This window comes from Panthera uncia (assembly GCF_023721935.1).
Source record: "Panthera uncia isolate 11264 chromosome A1 unlocalized genomic scaffold, Puncia_PCG_1.0 HiC_scaffold_17, whole genome shotgun sequence".
Taxonomy (NCBI): domain Eukaryota; kingdom Metazoa; phylum Chordata; class Mammalia; order Carnivora; family Felidae; genus Panthera; species Panthera uncia.
Window position 1 is genome coordinate 127,781,253 of NW_026057577.1, and position 18,015 is coordinate 127,799,267.

At 40.6% G+C, this 18,015-nt stretch overlaps 1 protein-coding gene and 1 long non-coding RNA gene across 7 annotated transcripts in view; one reads left to right on the forward strand and one right to left on the reverse strand.

Moving 5' to 3' along the window:
* The window catches only part of DROSHA (drosha ribonuclease III), a 126,179-nt gene that overhangs the window by 97,848 nt on the left and 10,316 nt on the right, over window positions 1-18,015 (forward strand). For all 6 annotated transcript variants that reach the window (XM_049648244.1, XM_049648241.1, XM_049648240.1 and 3 more), the window contains 3 exons: window positions 5,257-5,301; window positions 6,820-6,977; window positions 7,999-8,104. In XM_049648244.1, the coding sequence (XP_049504201.1) occupies window positions 5,257-5,301; window positions 6,820-6,977; window positions 7,999-8,104 (309 nt within the window). The remainder of the gene's footprint in view (window positions 1-5,256; window positions 5,302-6,819; window positions 6,978-7,998; window positions 8,105-18,015) is intronic.
* LOC125934686 (uncharacterized) lies at window positions 1,022-16,715 on the reverse strand. The gene is made up of 2 exons (XR_007461490.1): window positions 16,400-16,715; window positions 1,022-1,380 (listed from the first exon to the last, which is right to left on the reverse strand). It is a non-coding gene; the product is annotated as an uncharacterized LOC125934686 (long non-coding RNA).

An 18,015-nucleotide genomic window follows, 5' to 3' on the forward strand; every position in this document is an offset into this window, starting at 1 on the left:
CAACTTCTTTACTTTCTTCCTCCTTCCAGGCTTGCCTTACACTAGTCCCCTCACTCCCAGCTACTCCCTGCCCCCTTCTCCCATCGTACCTGCTGCCCCACCCCCCCCCTCAAATCTATGCTGTGTTCCTGGTTTCCTGAATTATATGCAGGTTTACACCATGTGCTTTTCATTGCATCGGTTTTTGTTTAGATTCGTTTCTCTTTTTAAACTGCTTCTTTCTCCCACTTGTCTACTTAGCAAGCTTATCTTATGTTTCCAGTACCGAGTGCAGTGCTGGCAAGCGCAGTATTTAATAAATATTTGTTAACAGAATAAAATGAATAAGTGATTCAATGAAAAAGCAGAGTCTGAACATGATCTTACAAATGGGAAGGCTGAGATGCAGAATTCATCTTAGTGTGTCTTTATGAAACTGAGCAGTGCTTAGTAATACATGGTCTTTCTGTTTCACCATTTTCAAGTGCACACACCAGGCCATTCTGACTCATTTGACATCTCCATATTGGTTCACATCTATTAGGTGTAATGTGTGAGAGACGGGGGTGAACCGTTGAATTTTTTCTTGAGTAATGATACTGTGAAAGTCTAATCAGCCACAGGCAGCCAGACACAAACCTGTAGGCCCACAAAACAGAGTTATTGAATCCATGTAGTGCGGGAGGCGGGAGGGCTGGTGCTGGCGGATTGTAAGGAGGAGCCAGGGAAGCAGGGATCAGTTCTTGGTTGGTAGTCTTTTCTGAAGCTGAGTTAGAAGAAGCCATGGGTTGGGGTGCCTGGGTGCCTCAGTTGATTGAATGACCACCTCTTGGTTTTGGCTCAGGTCATGATCCCATGGTGGTGGGATTGAGCCCCTCGTCAGGTACTGCACTGAGTGTGGAGCCTGCTTGAGATTCATTCTCTCTCTCTCTCTCTCTCTCTCTCTCTCTCTCCCTCCCCCCCTTTCAAAAAAAAAAAAAAAAAAGGCAGCCACTGATTAATTTGGGATTGGGTGCTGTCAGGAGCTAAGGGCAAGTTAACATAGTGTCCCCAGTAATGTTTATTCAGAGGAGAAGACATAGCAAAGCAGGTCAGAGGGCAACATCGGCAGAAAAGCAGTGGTCCCTCAAAGAGGGTGTCTTTTCTGGCATTTTACAGCGGCTGTAAGACCTTGAGGGAAACATAGTTTCCTGCCATCTTTGCAGTAGGCTTGATGTCTGTCGTCCCCCCTAGCCCTGTTGACAGAGGGACTGTTTCTGCATTCTCAGCCTGGTCTGATGTTCATTCACTCTTTCATCCCAGACTGTTTTTCCTGGCTCCATGTTTTCATCTTTGTGTAGCCCTTCATGGTTTTCCAATACATTCAGATCCATTGTTGCAATCTGATCGTCCCAATGGCTTCTTGGAAAGATAGGGAGAGATTACTATGTAATCTTTCATATTCTCCTATTCCCTTCCCACCCCCTTTTTGTCTTTATGTGTCTGTCCCAATATCTCCTTCCCTGGCCTTTCTCTGGAGCCCCAGAGATTGGGATGTCTTTTCAAATTGCCCCTGGGCAACTTCATGTGGGTACATACCTCGTTTCAACATTTTTAGTGTTTGAACTCATCACCTTAATACTAAAACGTATTTCACCTCTTTTATTTTTATCATCTAAACCGAAAACCTTACTATCTTCTTTCGTCCTGAAGCTTTTTCCTTCCCATCTCTATGAGTTGCAGACTCTTCTATCAGTTCTGTCCCTAGTATGTCTTTTTTTTTTTTTAATGTTTATTTATTTTGAGAGAGAGAGAGTGTGTGCAAAGGCATGATTGGGGGTGGGACAAAGAGAGAGGGAGAGAAAGAATCCCAAGCTGGCCCCGCACTGTTAGCGTGCAGCCCTATGCGAGGCTCAATCTCATGAACCATGAGATCATGACCTGAACTGAAATCGAGAGTGGGATGCTTAACTGACTGAGCCACCCAGGCACCCCTGTGTCTAATATGGCTTGAATTGGTTCCTGTTTGCTTTAATGTTTGCCCTCCTCATTTCTCACATGAAGTATTTAACCATTCCAGTCTATCATTCACACTACATTTAGAGTTGTCTTCTTTTTAGTGTATGGATTTGACTATTTTCTTTCTTGCTTAAGATCTTTGATTTCTTTACTGTCTGCCAAGGCCTATATTATACAACAGAGCATTTAATAGTTTTCATAATCTAATTCCCATCTATTTTTTGTTTCTTTTCTTCTCCCCCTTTGTGCCATTCTAGGAATTCCCTTTTTTAATTAAAAATTTCTTTTAGACTTGATTTTTTAGAGCAGTTTTAGGCTCACAGACCTTTTGAGAGTAAAAATTTCCCATACTCCCCCTCCTCCGTCACACGTTCCTAGCCTCTCCCATTTTATCAACATCACCCATCAGAGTGGTACATTTATTACAGTTGATGAACCTACATTGATACATCATCATCTCTCAAGGTCCCATAGTTTACCTTAGGGTTCACTCTTGGTGTTATACATTCTGTGGGTTTGGACAAATGTGTAATGCCATGTATCCATTATAATACCATATAGAGTATTTTCACTGTCCTAAAATCCTATGTTCTACCTATTAGGAGTTACCTTTTTGTGCCTGTTTTCTTTGAGACATATTATTTATGCATATACGGTGCCCTGCTTTTGATTGCCACTCTCTGCTGATTTGCCAAATTCCTCATGTCATTCAGGATACATCTGAAGAGTTAGCTCTTCTTTGAAGCTTTATCTGATACCCCAAGCAGAATTTTCCTTGCATTGATTTATATCACTATTATAGAACTGATCTCAGTTCATTAAATTATACTTATTTACCTTCATTTTCCCCCACTAGGCTCCTTTGAGGACAGGAATAGTGTCTCATTTGTTTTAGTAAACTAATACATAATAGGTATTTGATAAAAATATGTTGCTAAACAACAAGCGTTGGTGAGGATGTGGAGAAAAATTCTCTTGTACTGTTGATCAGAATGAAAACTGGTGCATCCATTCTGGAAAACAGTATGGAGGTTCCTCAGAAAATTAAAAATAGAATTACCCTACAGTCCACTAATTACACTACTGGGTGTTTACCCAAAAAATACAAAAACACTAATTGTAAAAGATACATGCACCCCTATCTTTTTTTTAATGGGTAAGGACAGATTTTAATCAGTAATATATTATTGTGATAAGAAAGAAGGTCTAGTGTGAACTGATCCAACTTTGATTTGGACAGAATGACTGGGCATTTTAAATAGAGTCAGGGAAGTGAAAATGACAAAGGAGGGATCAGTGTAAATCATGTACTTTTATGTTTATTGCATTATTTTATGTTTATTGCATTATTGCATATGTTATTGCATTATTTACAATAGCCAAACTATGGAAGCAGCCCAAGTGTTTATTGATAGATGAATGGATAAAGACACACACACACACACACACACACACACACACACACACAAAGAGAAGAATATTACTCAGCTATAAAAAAGAATGAAATCTTGCCATTTGCAATGATGTGGATGGAGCTAAAGAGTATAATGCTAAGCAAAATAAGTCAGAGAAAGACATATACCATAAGATCTCACTTATATGTGGAATTTAAGAAACAAAACAAATGAGCAAAGGAAAAACAAAAAGATAAACTGAGAAACAGACTCTTAACTATAGAGAACAAACTGATGGTTACCAGAGGAGGTGAGTAAAGGGATGGGTCAAATAGGTGATGAAGATTAAAGAGTACACTTAGCACGATGAACAAAATAAAAAAAAATGTTGCATTAATAAATGTCTCAGCAGTCAGTGAGCATTTTCTGGAACACACTGAAGGAAGAGGTTTTTGCCTTGAATAGATGGTAGAGCTAGAATTCCAGTCTGGAGTTTTTATTTTACAGGCTATTTTCTCTCACACCAAGGGATGGCAGAACCTGATCTCTGAGTAGGGTAGATGAAAGGAAATGGAGGCAGTGGAAATAATTTAGGTGTGAGGTGTTAAGTGGTTATACATCTAAGACATCTCAGGAGAAATCACAGTGTCACTGAGTGAAAAACAGGAGAAAGGGGAAAGAGGAATTAGAATTAAGTTCCTGAGAATTTCGAATATTGGAGACGAGAGTCGGTTAGAAGAGCTAGCTGTTGATTATTACTGTTGATATGATCAACATTAGTAGTAGCATCTTCTGTGTGCCAGCACTGGGCCTGTTGCTTTGAGGAGGAAAAAAGCATGAGAGAACGTGAGAAAATTGTAAGAAGGGAGTGACATTCTGCATAATTCATGGTACAGAGAATTCAAGGGAAAGGTTATTGGTTAAGAGAAGCTCTCTAAAGTGCCTTAAAACAGTTTGATATTTAAGCTTTCTTTTTTTTTAAATATTGGCAACAAGACACAAACCCAAAACCTCTTAAGTGTATTTTACTGGGATGCAAGTTGCCCAAAAAAACACTGAATATTTTATTTCACATGGTCATCATGTGTGCCACAGTGATACTAAATTTTCCTATTCTTCTCTGCCCCCCCCCCCCAGTTTTTAAAAAATATTTTCCCCTCTTTTTAAAAATCTTTTGTTACTTGTTTGAAAAACCTAACATCAAGGCCAGAAAGTAGATTCAGTCAGAGGCTCCCTAGAGTCTAAAACTGAAGGAAAAACGCTTTAATCCTGAGGAAGTTCTAATTATAACTGCCTCTAGATTTAGCTCAGTGGATAAAATAATGTACTGGGCTTCTCCGTAAAATCCACTCATTTCCATATTTCAAGAGAACATTTGTAGTGACCCACAGTAAAAGTGTGGTCTTATAGATCTGAGAGTTTAGGCACTAGATATGGATGTTTTCCACTCCATCTTAAAGCAGCTCAAATGATAATGAACGAGTGCCTAAAATAAAAGACATCTGAGATGAGTTTTAATTACAAAAGGCACAGCTGATGCACATTTCTAGGGAATGATAAACTAAAAAATATGATTAAAACAGCAGCTTAATCCCATGTATTAGGTTAAGCAAATGTGTAACTGACTTTTAAAAGGTATCTTTGACTTCTGGGGGTGGAGGTGGCTCTTTTCCTCCCCAGCTTAATAGGCTAATTAGAGTCACTACAGGCGGTTTGAGTGGTGAATACACTTTAAAAAAATTAGTTTGCTAGCACTATTGAATTTGCAATAAGTGGAGTCAGCATCTGAAATAGTTCACTATTTCAAATAATGGCATTTTATTTAGTACTCCAGAGTGTGTTAAATGGCTCCCTCGAGCATTAAAGGCATCACTCTGTTTTCCAGGACCTACGTGAAGTCTGGCTCAATTATCCTCTCCACCCACTCCAAGTAAGTGTGACCTTCCTGTCTGCAGTGAGCTTTAGAAATCTGGGGGTTCACGTTATTTTAGCTTGCCTGTTTCCCCTCCTGCTTTTATAAACCTTTGATTCCCTTCAGTGGCACTATGACTTTAGGCTGGGTGTTAGGCAGAATTGGAAAACTTTGGAACAATAGTAAAATGAACCCATTTGTGTTGCATTTGTGCTCTGGGATGGGGTGGGGAAAGCCCTGGGAGTCGTCTTCCTTCAAGTCAGGAGGATCTCCTTGTGTGGTTGTGGTTTGGTGCCCTCTCTCCCCCAAAAAAGTGATATTCAAAGCTTAATGTGTTGATTGCAGTATATCTTCCTGCATGCTATTGTAGAGAAAGTAATATGGAGTCAAGTCTGGGCTTAGTAAAAAGAACAAATACTAAATGAACCTTGCTAAATTTTAACCTACTTTGGATCTTGGAAATTGAAGGCTTTGACTCAAATTGCATAAAACATTGTAAATTAAAATTTTAGTACAATGTGATGACTTTTTGCTCAAGATTTTGGTATTTAAAAGATGTGTGTATGGTAACCCTCTTTTTCCCAGTTTAAAAATTCTTTGTATTTGCTTGTACTTCTGTTTTACTTGGAGATATACAAATGTATGTATACATGTATATATATACCTACATACTTTTATATATGCATGTGTGTATATGTACATTATACATATATAAGAATAATCACTAGTGGCTGAACTTTCATGAGAGGCTTTATGGTATGGTAATAAATGGCATTAATTCAAAGAACTTTAGAAACATTACTATGAAATTGTCCAAAGTTGTTGAAAATGTTCACTTTAATTATGCTTTTCATGTTTGCTCTCTGCCAGTTGTTAAAGGCTCATTGTTATGTGGAGCCACCTGCCTAGTGGTATGATAATCTCCAGTGTAAGCTGAATCTAGTTTTAGTGGTGTTCATTTACCAAAATAGGTGGTCCCTAGAAGACACACAGAGGTCATGTTCCTCTAATACAGTGGTTCTCAGAGGGCAGTTCCCAGACCAGCAGCAACTGTGTCTCTTTCTCCTGGGAACTTGCTTGACAGGCAGACTCTCAGTCCTTTCTCCAGATGTACTGAATCAGAAACTCGGGGGGTAGAGCTCAGCCATCTGGATGTAATAAGCCCTGCAAGAGCTCCGATGAACATGAGAGTTTGAGAAGCACTGTGTTACTAGATATACATATTCTCCACCAGCAGTCCTTCCTTTTGCCTCTTCCTTGGGGAGTTAGTATAATACTTGGGATTTTGAACTATCTGTGTACAGTACTTGGCCTTGAAATTTGATAGAAGATTGGAAAATATTTTTTGAGCCTTCTTTAAATATTAGGTTTGTTTGCCATTCTAAGGGTTGAGAAAGAAGCTTCCATGTTTTATTGGCATTTCGGAAATTTCTGCCCATAGGAGAAGGAATTTTATAAAACACTATCCTAGAATTGATAATTACTTTTGTAACCAAACACTGCACATAGTTTTTTATTTATTTTCTTCTCATGCAGCTACAAGAGCCAAATACTGATCGACAACTTATTGAGACTTCTCCAGTTCTACAGAAACTTACTGAGTTTGAAGAAGCAATTGGAGTAATTTTTACTCATGTTCGACTTCTGGCAAGAGCATTCACATTGAGAACTGTGGGATTTAACCATCTGACCCTGTAAGTTAGAATTGCTCGTGTAATCCCAGTGTGACCATTTAGACAGGAAGTCCCAAACCTTTGCTGCATGCCTTTCAAAGGAATTGGGATTTCAAACATATTTCCAGGAAGGTCACATCAGGAGATGGTGAGTAGCCAGACACTGGGATATGTTCCAATACAATATTTTTGGTTTCATTGTCGTGCATCTTATTTCTTCGTAGAGTAGAAGAGAAGCATGAAGGAAGTAAAAATTTTATCTGTAAAGGGATAGATATTAAGTATTTTAGGCTTTGCAGGCCATGTGGTCTCTGTTTCAGTGATTCAGCTCTGCTCTAGTAGCATAAAAGCAGCCATAGAGAAAATGTAAATGAATGAGCGTGGCTGTGTCCCAATTAAATTTGCAAAAACAGACCAAGGGCTGAAATTGGCCCTCCACCCTAGCTCTAGATGAGTGATTTGGAGATAAGCTAATGTAATAATTAGGAAAATAACCAAAATGTTATTTTTTTGCATGTTGTTTTTCATTCTGTTTTTGGCTTCTCTCCCCCAAATCAAATATTCACAGCTATCTTTAAAGTGTAAAGATTTAAGATTCTTGTCATAGATATTTTTTTTAGTGTCCTTAAACTGGATTCCAGATAGAGTATATATTTCAATAAAGAAGTAAAGATTTAACAAAAATCTTTTCTGGACCTTTTTGCTTTATTTCGTCTGAATGGGGGTTCTCTGTGCAGATAACAATCTGTACTATATTTTTCAGTTGATATTCCTTAACCTCTGACCAGACACCATTTACCAATCTTTATTTTAGCAGTTTTGTAATCCTAAGATGGTGCTCACTTTCTTCTTCAAGACCCAATCTATATTGACTCAGATCTCTCCTCAATTGAGAAGCCTTAGGGACTTGTATTTAATTTTGTGCTTTAAAGCAAGGTGAATACATTGCCTTTTACAATCATGTCTTTTTAAAAATTCTGTTTCTTTTTTTAATAATACAAATGCCTATTGATCTCTTCTGCATTGATGTTGTTTTTTCCAGAGGCCACAACCAGAGGATGGAATTCCTAGGTGATTCCATAATGCAACTGGTAGCCACTGAGTACTTGTTTATTCATTTCCCAGATCATCATGAAGGACACTTAACTGTGAGTTTGTGCTAAATCATTCCCTCCAGTAAGATTGCTATATAATAAAGTGAAGATTGGAAGAGCCAGATATATATTTCTGTAATTGATTACTTAATTCTTGGTGACGTTAGCATAGTATATGGCTTTGTTCATTTCGTTATGCAAATTGTATACAAAGCAGTTTACGAGAAGAACTCATTTTATACGTCTTCATTAATGGTTACCTACTCTGTGCAAGACATTGAGCTAGGCTTCATGGGAAGAGCAAATATTAGTTGACACCAATCTATCCATAAGGAGTTTAAAAACTGGTAGCAGCAATGAAAAATGTAAGGCAATAACTGCAAATTGTCTTTCTCTTTCTGTGTGTGTGTGTGTGTGTGTGTGTGTGTATACGTGATGTATATGTGTGTTATATGTGTATGCATACCCATACATGTGCACTATGAAAAATAGAAGTAAGTAATTGTAACTAAATGCAGGAAAGAACCATATGAAATATTATGAAGAGCATAGGTAAACTGCTGCACTTGTGCTGTTTAGGAAAAGATAAGCTTCCTTGTATCTGTGATTTCTAAGAAGGCTTTGTGGATATGATGATCTTTGAGCCTTTAAATACGAATAGGATTGGGCCATTAGGAGTTAGTGGGAAGAAATTTCTGTGCAAAGACATGCCACAACATGGGTGTACTGAAATAAGGGCACAACCTGAAAAACCAGAAGATAGAGACACAGTAGGGAATGAGTTTGGCTGGATCCAGGGTGGAGTTGAAAGGGACATAGGCAAGGTTTGATTTAATGAACAAAGTGAAACAGCCCCCATTTCTCTCATTTTTATTTTATTTTATAAAATTGTATTGAGCTTTTTTATTTGTTGCGTACTGTTTTTACTCTATGAAACTGATCAATAATATAGCTGGAATGGTGAACAAAGCATATCTGGAAGCCCCTCCAGAGTTGGGCATTGAGAAAACAAATACATTCCTGGGCCAAGAAAAACAGTAGTATGCTCTAAGATATTTTGTTAGTGTAGATTTTCTTCTTTATTATATTGAAGAAATAATAAGTCTTTCATAGTTTGCATCTCAACAATTTTATGCATGTTTTGCTTTGAATAGAATTGGATCTTATCTTTGCAACTGTGAACACTGGAAATAGTTTATGTGAGACACAAATATTGGAATTAGGGAGAATATGGTGATTTAACTGTGTTTAGATATAATTTCTCAGTGAAATTTCTAAGCCTAACAAAATGTGGTCTTTTATTCACTCACTCAGTGAGCATTGTGTTCTTACTATGCCCCATGTACTATTTTATGGGAAATCAGCAATACGCTTCTTTTAAATTTAACTTAAGGGGCTCCTGGGTTGCTTACTTGGTTAAGCATCTGACTCTTGGTTTTGGCTCAGGTCATCAGCTCACGGTTTGTGAGTTTGAGCCCTGCATCAGGCTCTCTGCTATCAATGCAGAGCCCACTTCTGAGCTTCTGTCTCCCTCTCTCTGCCCCTCCCCCACTCATGCTTACACGCTCACTCTCTCTCTCAAAATAAATATATAAACATATAAAAAATAACAGTCTGATGACCATTTGAAGTTAACTACTTTTGGATGGACAAGGAAGTATTTTCCTCTTGAATTAATATTAAATTCTGAAGAACATAGGAGTATTTACCAGAAATAAACTAGTGTTTAGTGTCTTGTTCTACTAATTAGGGAGTCAATAACTGCTTGTTCAGTGTCTTCCATTAGGGAATAGACTTCATAGCTGTCAGAGTATCTGGTCGGTCTGAGAAATTACCAAACCAAGCCAAATGGCTTGAAGTAGTAATTCATTTTTTGGCCACATAGAGGCCAAAATGTAGAAAATGTATGACTTCAACACACGCATTTACCCTTGTATTCCTGCAGAATTAACTGTGAACTCTTGGGTTTTGTGGCAGTGGGATGCTATAGACCAGTTTACTGCTTCCTATCTTGGTCATTGCACACATGTACACATTGAACATATGATAAAACCAAAACTCAGAAAGGCACAAGTCCTGCCCAAGGTCTAGATGAAGGTAAAACCAGAACTAAAGACTCCAGTTTTATGTTCTTTCCCGAAGTGCTTCAGTGCCATAACTATAGTTTTATCCAAAGTGTGTTTATCAGCCTTGCTGTCTTAAAATTAGAGAATTTTTGAATAGCTTATTAGAAAGATGTTAAATGACAAAATTATGATATGACGGTTTTATTAACTATATTCACAGAAAGCTTTGGTAGAAATCGATAGGACTGACAGATCTGCTGGCAAAACAAAGATGATCTGTCATCAGTTGAGTACATATTTTAAAAGATATTAACTCTCATCGGTGCTGCTGCAGTTGCTCCCCCCACCCCCGCTTGAAACACTGCCCTTTGCTGGCTTCTGTGACACTGCATTTCCTGGTTTTCCTCTCACCTCCTTAACCATACTCTGTTAGCCCCCTGTGCAGCTGATGGATATTCCAGCATCGGAAAGGCTCCCTTCCAGGCCATGTCTCTTCTCATGAGAGCCTCTCCCAGACAGTCTTTTCTGTGTCCACACCATCAGGTCCCCTCTAGGGGCAGTGATGTCCACAGGGACCTCTTTGGTCCTAGTTTTCTGGGTTTTTTTGTCTAAGCTGTTGTGGCTGCCCTCTCAGCGTCTCCACATGTCCAAGACAGAATGTATGGTCTTCTTGCACCTGGGTCCTCTTCTAGTATTTGCTGAGTAACCGAATGGCAGCATCAGCCAGCTGGTGTTGCAAGTCAGGAACCTGGGGATCATCTTTGATTCCTCCCTCCACCCATTTGCCTATATTGTAGACCAATCACGAGTCCTGATGTCGTTACTTCCTGAGTAGCCACCTCGTCTTCATCACTTAAATTCTCTCAACCAGCCTGTCACCTGGACCACTGTAGCAACTTCTGCATCACTAGCAAAATGGTACAGGAATATGCTTGACAAAGAAACCCCATTAGGAGAGGTGGCATTTATTAAATTGCAAAGGATACAATCTTTTTTTTTTTTTTTTTTTTAACATTTATTCATTTTTGAGAGACAGAGCATGAGCGGGGGAGGAGCAGAAAGAGGGGGAGACAGAATCCAAAGCAGGCTCTGAGCTCCCAGCTGCCAGCACAGAGCCCAGTGTAGGGCTCCAACCCACGAACCGTGAGGTCATGACCTGAGCCGAAGTCAGACGCCTAACTGACTGAGCCACCCAGGTGCCCCACAAAGGATATGATCTTAAGGGTGTGTTTATACCAAGCACTAGGCAGTGCAGCATGTACAGATTTCCCCGAGATGTTCGCAGCTGTCTGCAGAACTGGCCTTTGCAGCTGTGTGCTCCCCCACGGTGCGTGTTGTCTCAGCGGAAATCCTTCAGTCAGCCCAGGTTTCAGGCCTGTTGACAGTGTCATAGCTTCCTTATCCTGTATCCTTCCTGTATCCACTCCTGCCCCCACTCAGTGATGCATTCTCATGCTGTAGCGGTGGCTGGCGTCTTTTCACAGCAGACCTCCTGTGACCGTGCTCACTGTTCATCTTCAGTTCACTTTGGTCATTTCTGTTATCTCCCCAGCCTCTAAATGTTGGAGTGCCCCTGTTCTCAGACCTCCTCTCTTTTCTCTTGGTTTCTTTTCTGAGTAATCTCATAGCTTTGAATACTTCTGCCTGTACCTCTCCCCCTAACTCCACTCAGGTCTTTATATCTCCAAATACACTTGACTACCTAGATGTAAAGATATATTGGAATCCCTAGTTGGATTTCTCTTAGGCCATCTCCATGGCCAAAACAAAACTGATTTTTCACCCCAAAACCTGCTTTTCTCTAGCTGTGCTCCATATCAGTAAGGACTGTTTCATTCTGTATTTGCTCAGGGGGAAAACCTTGAAGTCATCCATAACTGTCCTCTTTTCTTCATGCTATACCTATTAGCCACTAGCGTCCTGTTGATTTTACTTTAAAATTCTGTCCAGAACGTGACTACTTTTTACCAGCTCCGCTGTTAACTCCCTGGTCCAGGCTACTAATACCTTTTCCCTAAATTATAACCATAGCCTCCCAACTGGTCCATCCCCCCTCTCGCTCCCCCCCCCCCCCCGCCCCCCACTCCCCAGCCCTCGGTCTGTGTTTAGCACATCATCTACAGGGACTGTTTTAAAAGGAAGTCAGTTTACAACCTCCTTGTTACCTACAAGACCCTATGACCTGCCGCTCTGATGCTGTCTCTGTCTCTCCTAGACTCTTCACATTGGCTTCTGTGCCATTCTGCAGGACACTAAGCAAGCCTTTGCCTCAGGGTCTTTGCACATGCTGTGGCTAAATCCCCCATCTGCTTCAGGTCTTGGTTCAAATGCTATCTTACTAGTGATGCCTTTAACTTATAGTGACCTCTTCCCCTTGTCCCTAGTCCCTGTCTCCCAGCCTGAAACCTCATTTCCATTTTCTCCTTGGCATTTTCTATGTATTTTACTTGTTTACTGTCTTCTCTCATCAGAGTATAAACTCCTTGAGGGCAAGAGTTTTTGTCTGTTTTCTTCATTCCTGATTCCTTGGGTCCTTGGGAGTTGGTATATCATTGTTCTGCAAATATGCTCAATGAATGATTGTCATATCCCAGTCCAGCGGTTTTTGTTTATTCTTTGGATAGTAACTAAAGAGTAAGCAAGGCCCAGGGTGCCTGCCCAGCTGTCTACCTCATGTCACGTATTCTTCTTTTCATTGTGCACCTCTATGCTGGCCTGTTTTGTGTTCCTCCAAGCCGCCTCCTGCCATCAGGCTTTGCATGTACTGTTCTTGTTCTGGAGAATATTCTGCTTCCAGCCCTTATTCCCATCTGCGTGGTCTCTCCTACTCTTCCCTTAGATGTCAGTTCTGGCTTGACTTCTGGATGCAAGGAGAGCCTTCCTGGATGCCCTCCTGCCCACTCAGAATTCCACGTTCTTTTCTTTCCTGGCACTTTTTTTCAATTTGCCTGTCCCACTAGCCTGGAAGTTCTGGGAGATCATGTTTTTATTTATCACTGTGTGCCCAGGCCATATGGTAGGCTTTCCATACATATTTGATGAGTAAATAAAAGAGAGTTTTGTGGGCAGCTAAGTTGTACAGAGAGGGAAGTAGCAGTGGCACTGGAGGGAAAAGTGGCATGTTGTCTTATGTGTAAAGAAGGAGGCTGAAAACTTATTTATGAATGTCTAAAGATTAAAATTCATTTAAAATTTTGTTGGAGATTACTTGCTACAGTTGCATTTGTATGAGGGAAATAGCAAATTATTCATTATTGGATTAAAGAACATACAACTACATTAATTTACACTGGGAGGCATTCATTAGCTTTGAACCATTTCTTTGTACACTTGTTTTACAGAGAAGAAGGACAGCTGAGCAAATGAAATGGGAAGTTTTGGATGCTGATGGGGAAAAACATAGTGTTGTAGGAGTTGGATATTCAAAAAGTCCTGCGTGGGAAGGAATATCAGGCATATATAGTTGTACTAGGATGACTGAGGTTCATTTCATAGACTGAAGTATTTGTTTTTCAGGGTTGGGATTAGGTAAGTAGTGAGAGGGTAACAAAGAGCATTAACTCAGACCAGATGCCTGTCTTGTCACACTTGCAAGTTTCAAACCTGCATGTTGTTCTTCCCTCTAGATCATTCCTCCCTCTTAGCCTTTCCTCTGTGCTCCTGAGCTAAAAATAGTTATTAACCCCATACCTACTATGTGCAAGGTACTATGCTCATTTGTGTGCGTCAGTGAGGTGAATGTGCAGAAAATTCTGTTTGCTTTTAGAAGAATGCTTTGCAATAATGAGAAAGCAAGGATTATAAATAAAAAGTTTGAGAAACAGTGATCTAATCCCTCTCTGCTGCCTCCAGACAGCACTAAACATAAATCATTTGGACAAACACGGATCTTATGTACAAGATCTCTTTGAGAGGATAGATTCCACAGCCTCCTATTTGAGAATTTCTCTGTCACTAACATAATTTGCCTCTTTGTATCTGACCTGCATTTTGCCTGCTAGCATTTGTGTACCTTTTCTTTAGTTATCATAGGAAATGGAGACCATCTGGCTACCACTCTTGGTAAAATAGACCTGTGTGGCACATCACTGTCACTTTTAATAATATATTCTGCGTTCACCCCATGCTCTTATATTAAAGCCCGTAAAATAATAAATCACAGTCTACTTATTTTACACTAGGTGGCCCTCTTTGGTTACTCATGTCCCACAGCTGTCGCTTCCTCTTTAGAATCGAGAGTGAATAGAGAAGTTGAAGGAAGAATGCCAATATGTTTCTTTGTTTGTTTTAAAGCAGTAAACCTTTTTCCTATTAAAAGTTAAGTTTAATTATGAAAGACTGCTGTGCTGAGATAATAAAAAACATCCTGGATTCTCAAAATCAGAATTCAAGGTGTGTGATATGTATACTGGGCCTGCCATTGCATCAGGAACTCAGCCATCTTCTCAGCTTCACAGAGAGTCCTAACTCCATCTTCATTTTTTCTCTTGATCTCAAGTATAATTTGTGGGGCACCTGGGTGGCTCAGTTGGTTGGTTAAGCATCTGACTCTTGATCCTGGCTCAGGTCATTTTTTTTTTTTTTTTTTTTTTTAGAATTCTCACTTCTCTTTAATCACAGGATTTCATGATCTGTGGTTTGTGAGTTCGAGCCCCAAGTCAGGCTCTGTGATGACAGCGTGGAGCCTGCCTGGGATTCTCTCTCCCTCTGCCCCTCCCCTGCTGGCTTACAGGTGCACACACGCTCGTTCTCTCTCAAGATAAATAAACTTAAAAATTTTTTTCAAGTAAAATTTTGTCTTTTGTGGGTGGGGTTTAAAGAAATAGTTTTTAAGGGCAGCCTAGCACTTGCTAAAATGGAAAGCTTTGAAGACAATAAGTAGACAGGTATCTAGAACAACTGTGTTGAAGAAAAATCCAGAGGAATTTCTAGAACTTTATAGAACCCTTTTCTTGTAACCAAAGAGTGAGCTTATCTTTCCTAATAATGATGATGCTACTGTGGGTAACAATAGCGGCTAACACAAATTTCTTGTGTGTTTATTGCATGCCAGCCATTGCACTGTGATTCATTACAACCATGTGCAGTAGGTACTACTTGCTCCATTTAATATATTTTTTTTTAACGTTTATTCATTTTTGAGAGACAGAGCATGAGCAGGGAAGGGGCAGAGACAGGGAGACACAGAATCCGAAGCAGGCTCCAGGCTCCGAGCTGTCAGCACAGAGCCCGACGCAGGGCTCGAACTCACGAGCCGTGAGATCATGACCTGAGCTGAAGTCGGACGCCCAACCGACTGAGCCACCCAGGTGCCTGCTTGCTCCATTTTATAGATGAGGAAACAAACTCAGAGAGATGTAGTAACTTACACAGGGTCACTGAGCCAGGAAGTGGTAGGGCCACAGTTGGAACCCAGGAAACTTGGTGCCAAATGTTTTGCTTTTCACTACCACATCTAATGCAAGGCATTGTTCACAAAACACTCTAATAACTGTCTCAAGCTTAATTGGGTATTTAATATAATTTTCTAGCATTCTACTAAAAAATAAAAAGCAGATATTTCCTCTTTGTAAAATAATGATCTATAGCATCGATGTCGGCAGGTTTTCCAACCTCGTATCTTGCCCCATTCAAATCTGTTCATCAGAACAGTCTTTCTAAAATCAAAAAATTACCTTGCCCCTGTTCCCATTTGACACTTTTTGGGATTCCTCCTCCCCTACAGGAAAGTACAGACTTCCTTATATGACCTGCAAGACTTCCCCAGAGACCAGCTGGCCTCACCTGCATCAGTGCTTCCCGACTCCGCTCTGGAAGCTCTGACCTCTCCTCCAGTCCCACCCAGTGATCACCTTGCTGTGTCATGGTGCCTTGTTTTGCCAAAGCTGTTCCCTCTTCCTGGAAAACCCTTTCCCAGCGTCTCAGTCTGTTCAGGCTGTTACAACAAAATACCACAGACTAGTGGTATTTTGAACCACTTATGAACAATAGAAATCTATTGCTCACGGTTCTGGAGACTGGAAGTCCAAGATCAGAGTGCCAGCATGGTGAAGTGAGGGCCCTCTTCTAGGTCACAGACTCCTCCTTGTGTTCTCACAGGGGAGAAGGGGCTACAGATCTCTCTGAGGCTTCTTTTATAAGCGCATTGATCCATCAGTGAGGGCTCCACCCTCATAACCTAATCACCTCACAGGCCCCACCTCCTAATGCCATCATCTTTAGGGGTTAGGATTTCAACATAGGAATTTTTAGGGGGCACGGACATTCAGACCGTAGCACCCACCCTCTGGCAGACTCTTTCCTTTGTTCAGTTCTGATTTTGTGTTTGTCAGAATCCACCTACATGCACATGGCCAAGTTGTATCCCCAGAAATACTAATTCCTTGGTTCTTGGAAGGGGCCTGAGCACCAGTATCTCAGAAGCACCTTATGATTCTGATATAACAGCCAGGTCAGCGAGCCTCTGCAGTGTTTTTACTCAGGGGTCAGGTCCTCCAGGAGGCCTTTAGGCTGAGGTAGAAAGGAGTGCCTCCATGCACCGTGACCTCTGTGCTGTCACAGCAGCTACCACAGTGCATCACAATGGCCAGTTCGCGTGGCTTCCCTGGATAGTAGCAGCAATGGTGTGTCAATCATCTTGGGGTCTTTAGCTGTCAGCATAGTGCCTGGCACAGAATTGGGCTCCACAGCTATTAACACTGAACTGCCATAACTCCAGGTGGTTTTCTGCCTTGTGACCCCACCTTGATTCCACTTGTTGGCAAACGGCATGATTCATTCTGAAGTAGGGTTCAGCAGAGGCCAAGGATACAAGCTATCATTTAAAGAACTGCCATTCAGACTTTGTGGTTTAGGTAAAGAGAAAGTCCTTCTCATCTTCTAAATTTAAATTGACTCTAAAAATATGGATGGTTTATAGCTTCCTTCTTCCACACTGAGTTCTGGTTTAGGCTCTTAGTTTTGGCAAGAACTTGAAGATCACTTTCTGCTGGCCACCCTACTGCTTCAAGACCTGTCAGGGCGTATCTTAGGTGAAACCAGAAGCACTTGTTAGCATCCTCACTGTTTTCCTCCTTATCCATCAGACAGCATTACTGTATAATAGTGAAGAATGAGCCCTGACTCTGGAAGGCAGCTTGTGTATGCTCATGTGTTCATTAGGCTTGTTGATTTTGAGGCCTGAAATCTCCGTATAGGCAACCTAAATTAGAGTTTTGTCTTCTCACCAAAGCATATACTGAGAGAGAACCCAACTTGCTCAGCACAACCGTATTCTCAAAATAGCCCTTCTATTCCCCCCTGTCCTCTACTTTGAGAACTGCCTCCCCTCCACCTCCCAACTGGGAATCCAAATGAAAAAAGATCTCTCTCTTACAGTTCAGTTATTCTGGAATTACAAGATATTAGGCTAGTGGGCTCTTATTGGTTGGGTCTTTTATTAACATTATATGGTAAGCCTTTTTAATTTTGAGCTTCTCTGTGGATATTAATTTTAATGAAACATTTACTATATTGAGAAAAAAGATAGAGTTGGGGGAAATAGGAGGAGGAAGGGGGCAGAGACAGGCAAAGAATAATAGTCTGTAACTCAGCAGCAAGCATGGCTTATGAAGATCAAGTTGTATTTCTACTTCATGCATCACTGTCAGGCAAATTAAGAACATATTGTTTCTTATTTATCTATTGTCAAGGATGCAATCTCAGGCATTGAGAATAAATCTTGATTTTCATAAGCTCAGTTGGCACTGTGGAGCCACAGAGCATAAAACTTGCATCTAATAAAGTGCGATGTGGAATGGTAGGGGTGTGATACTAGCACAGCCCACAGCTGCTTCCTGCTCCTTGGCCCTGGTGTCACCGGTTTTCCTTAGCAGGAAGGGATTGTTGTAATAGACCAAG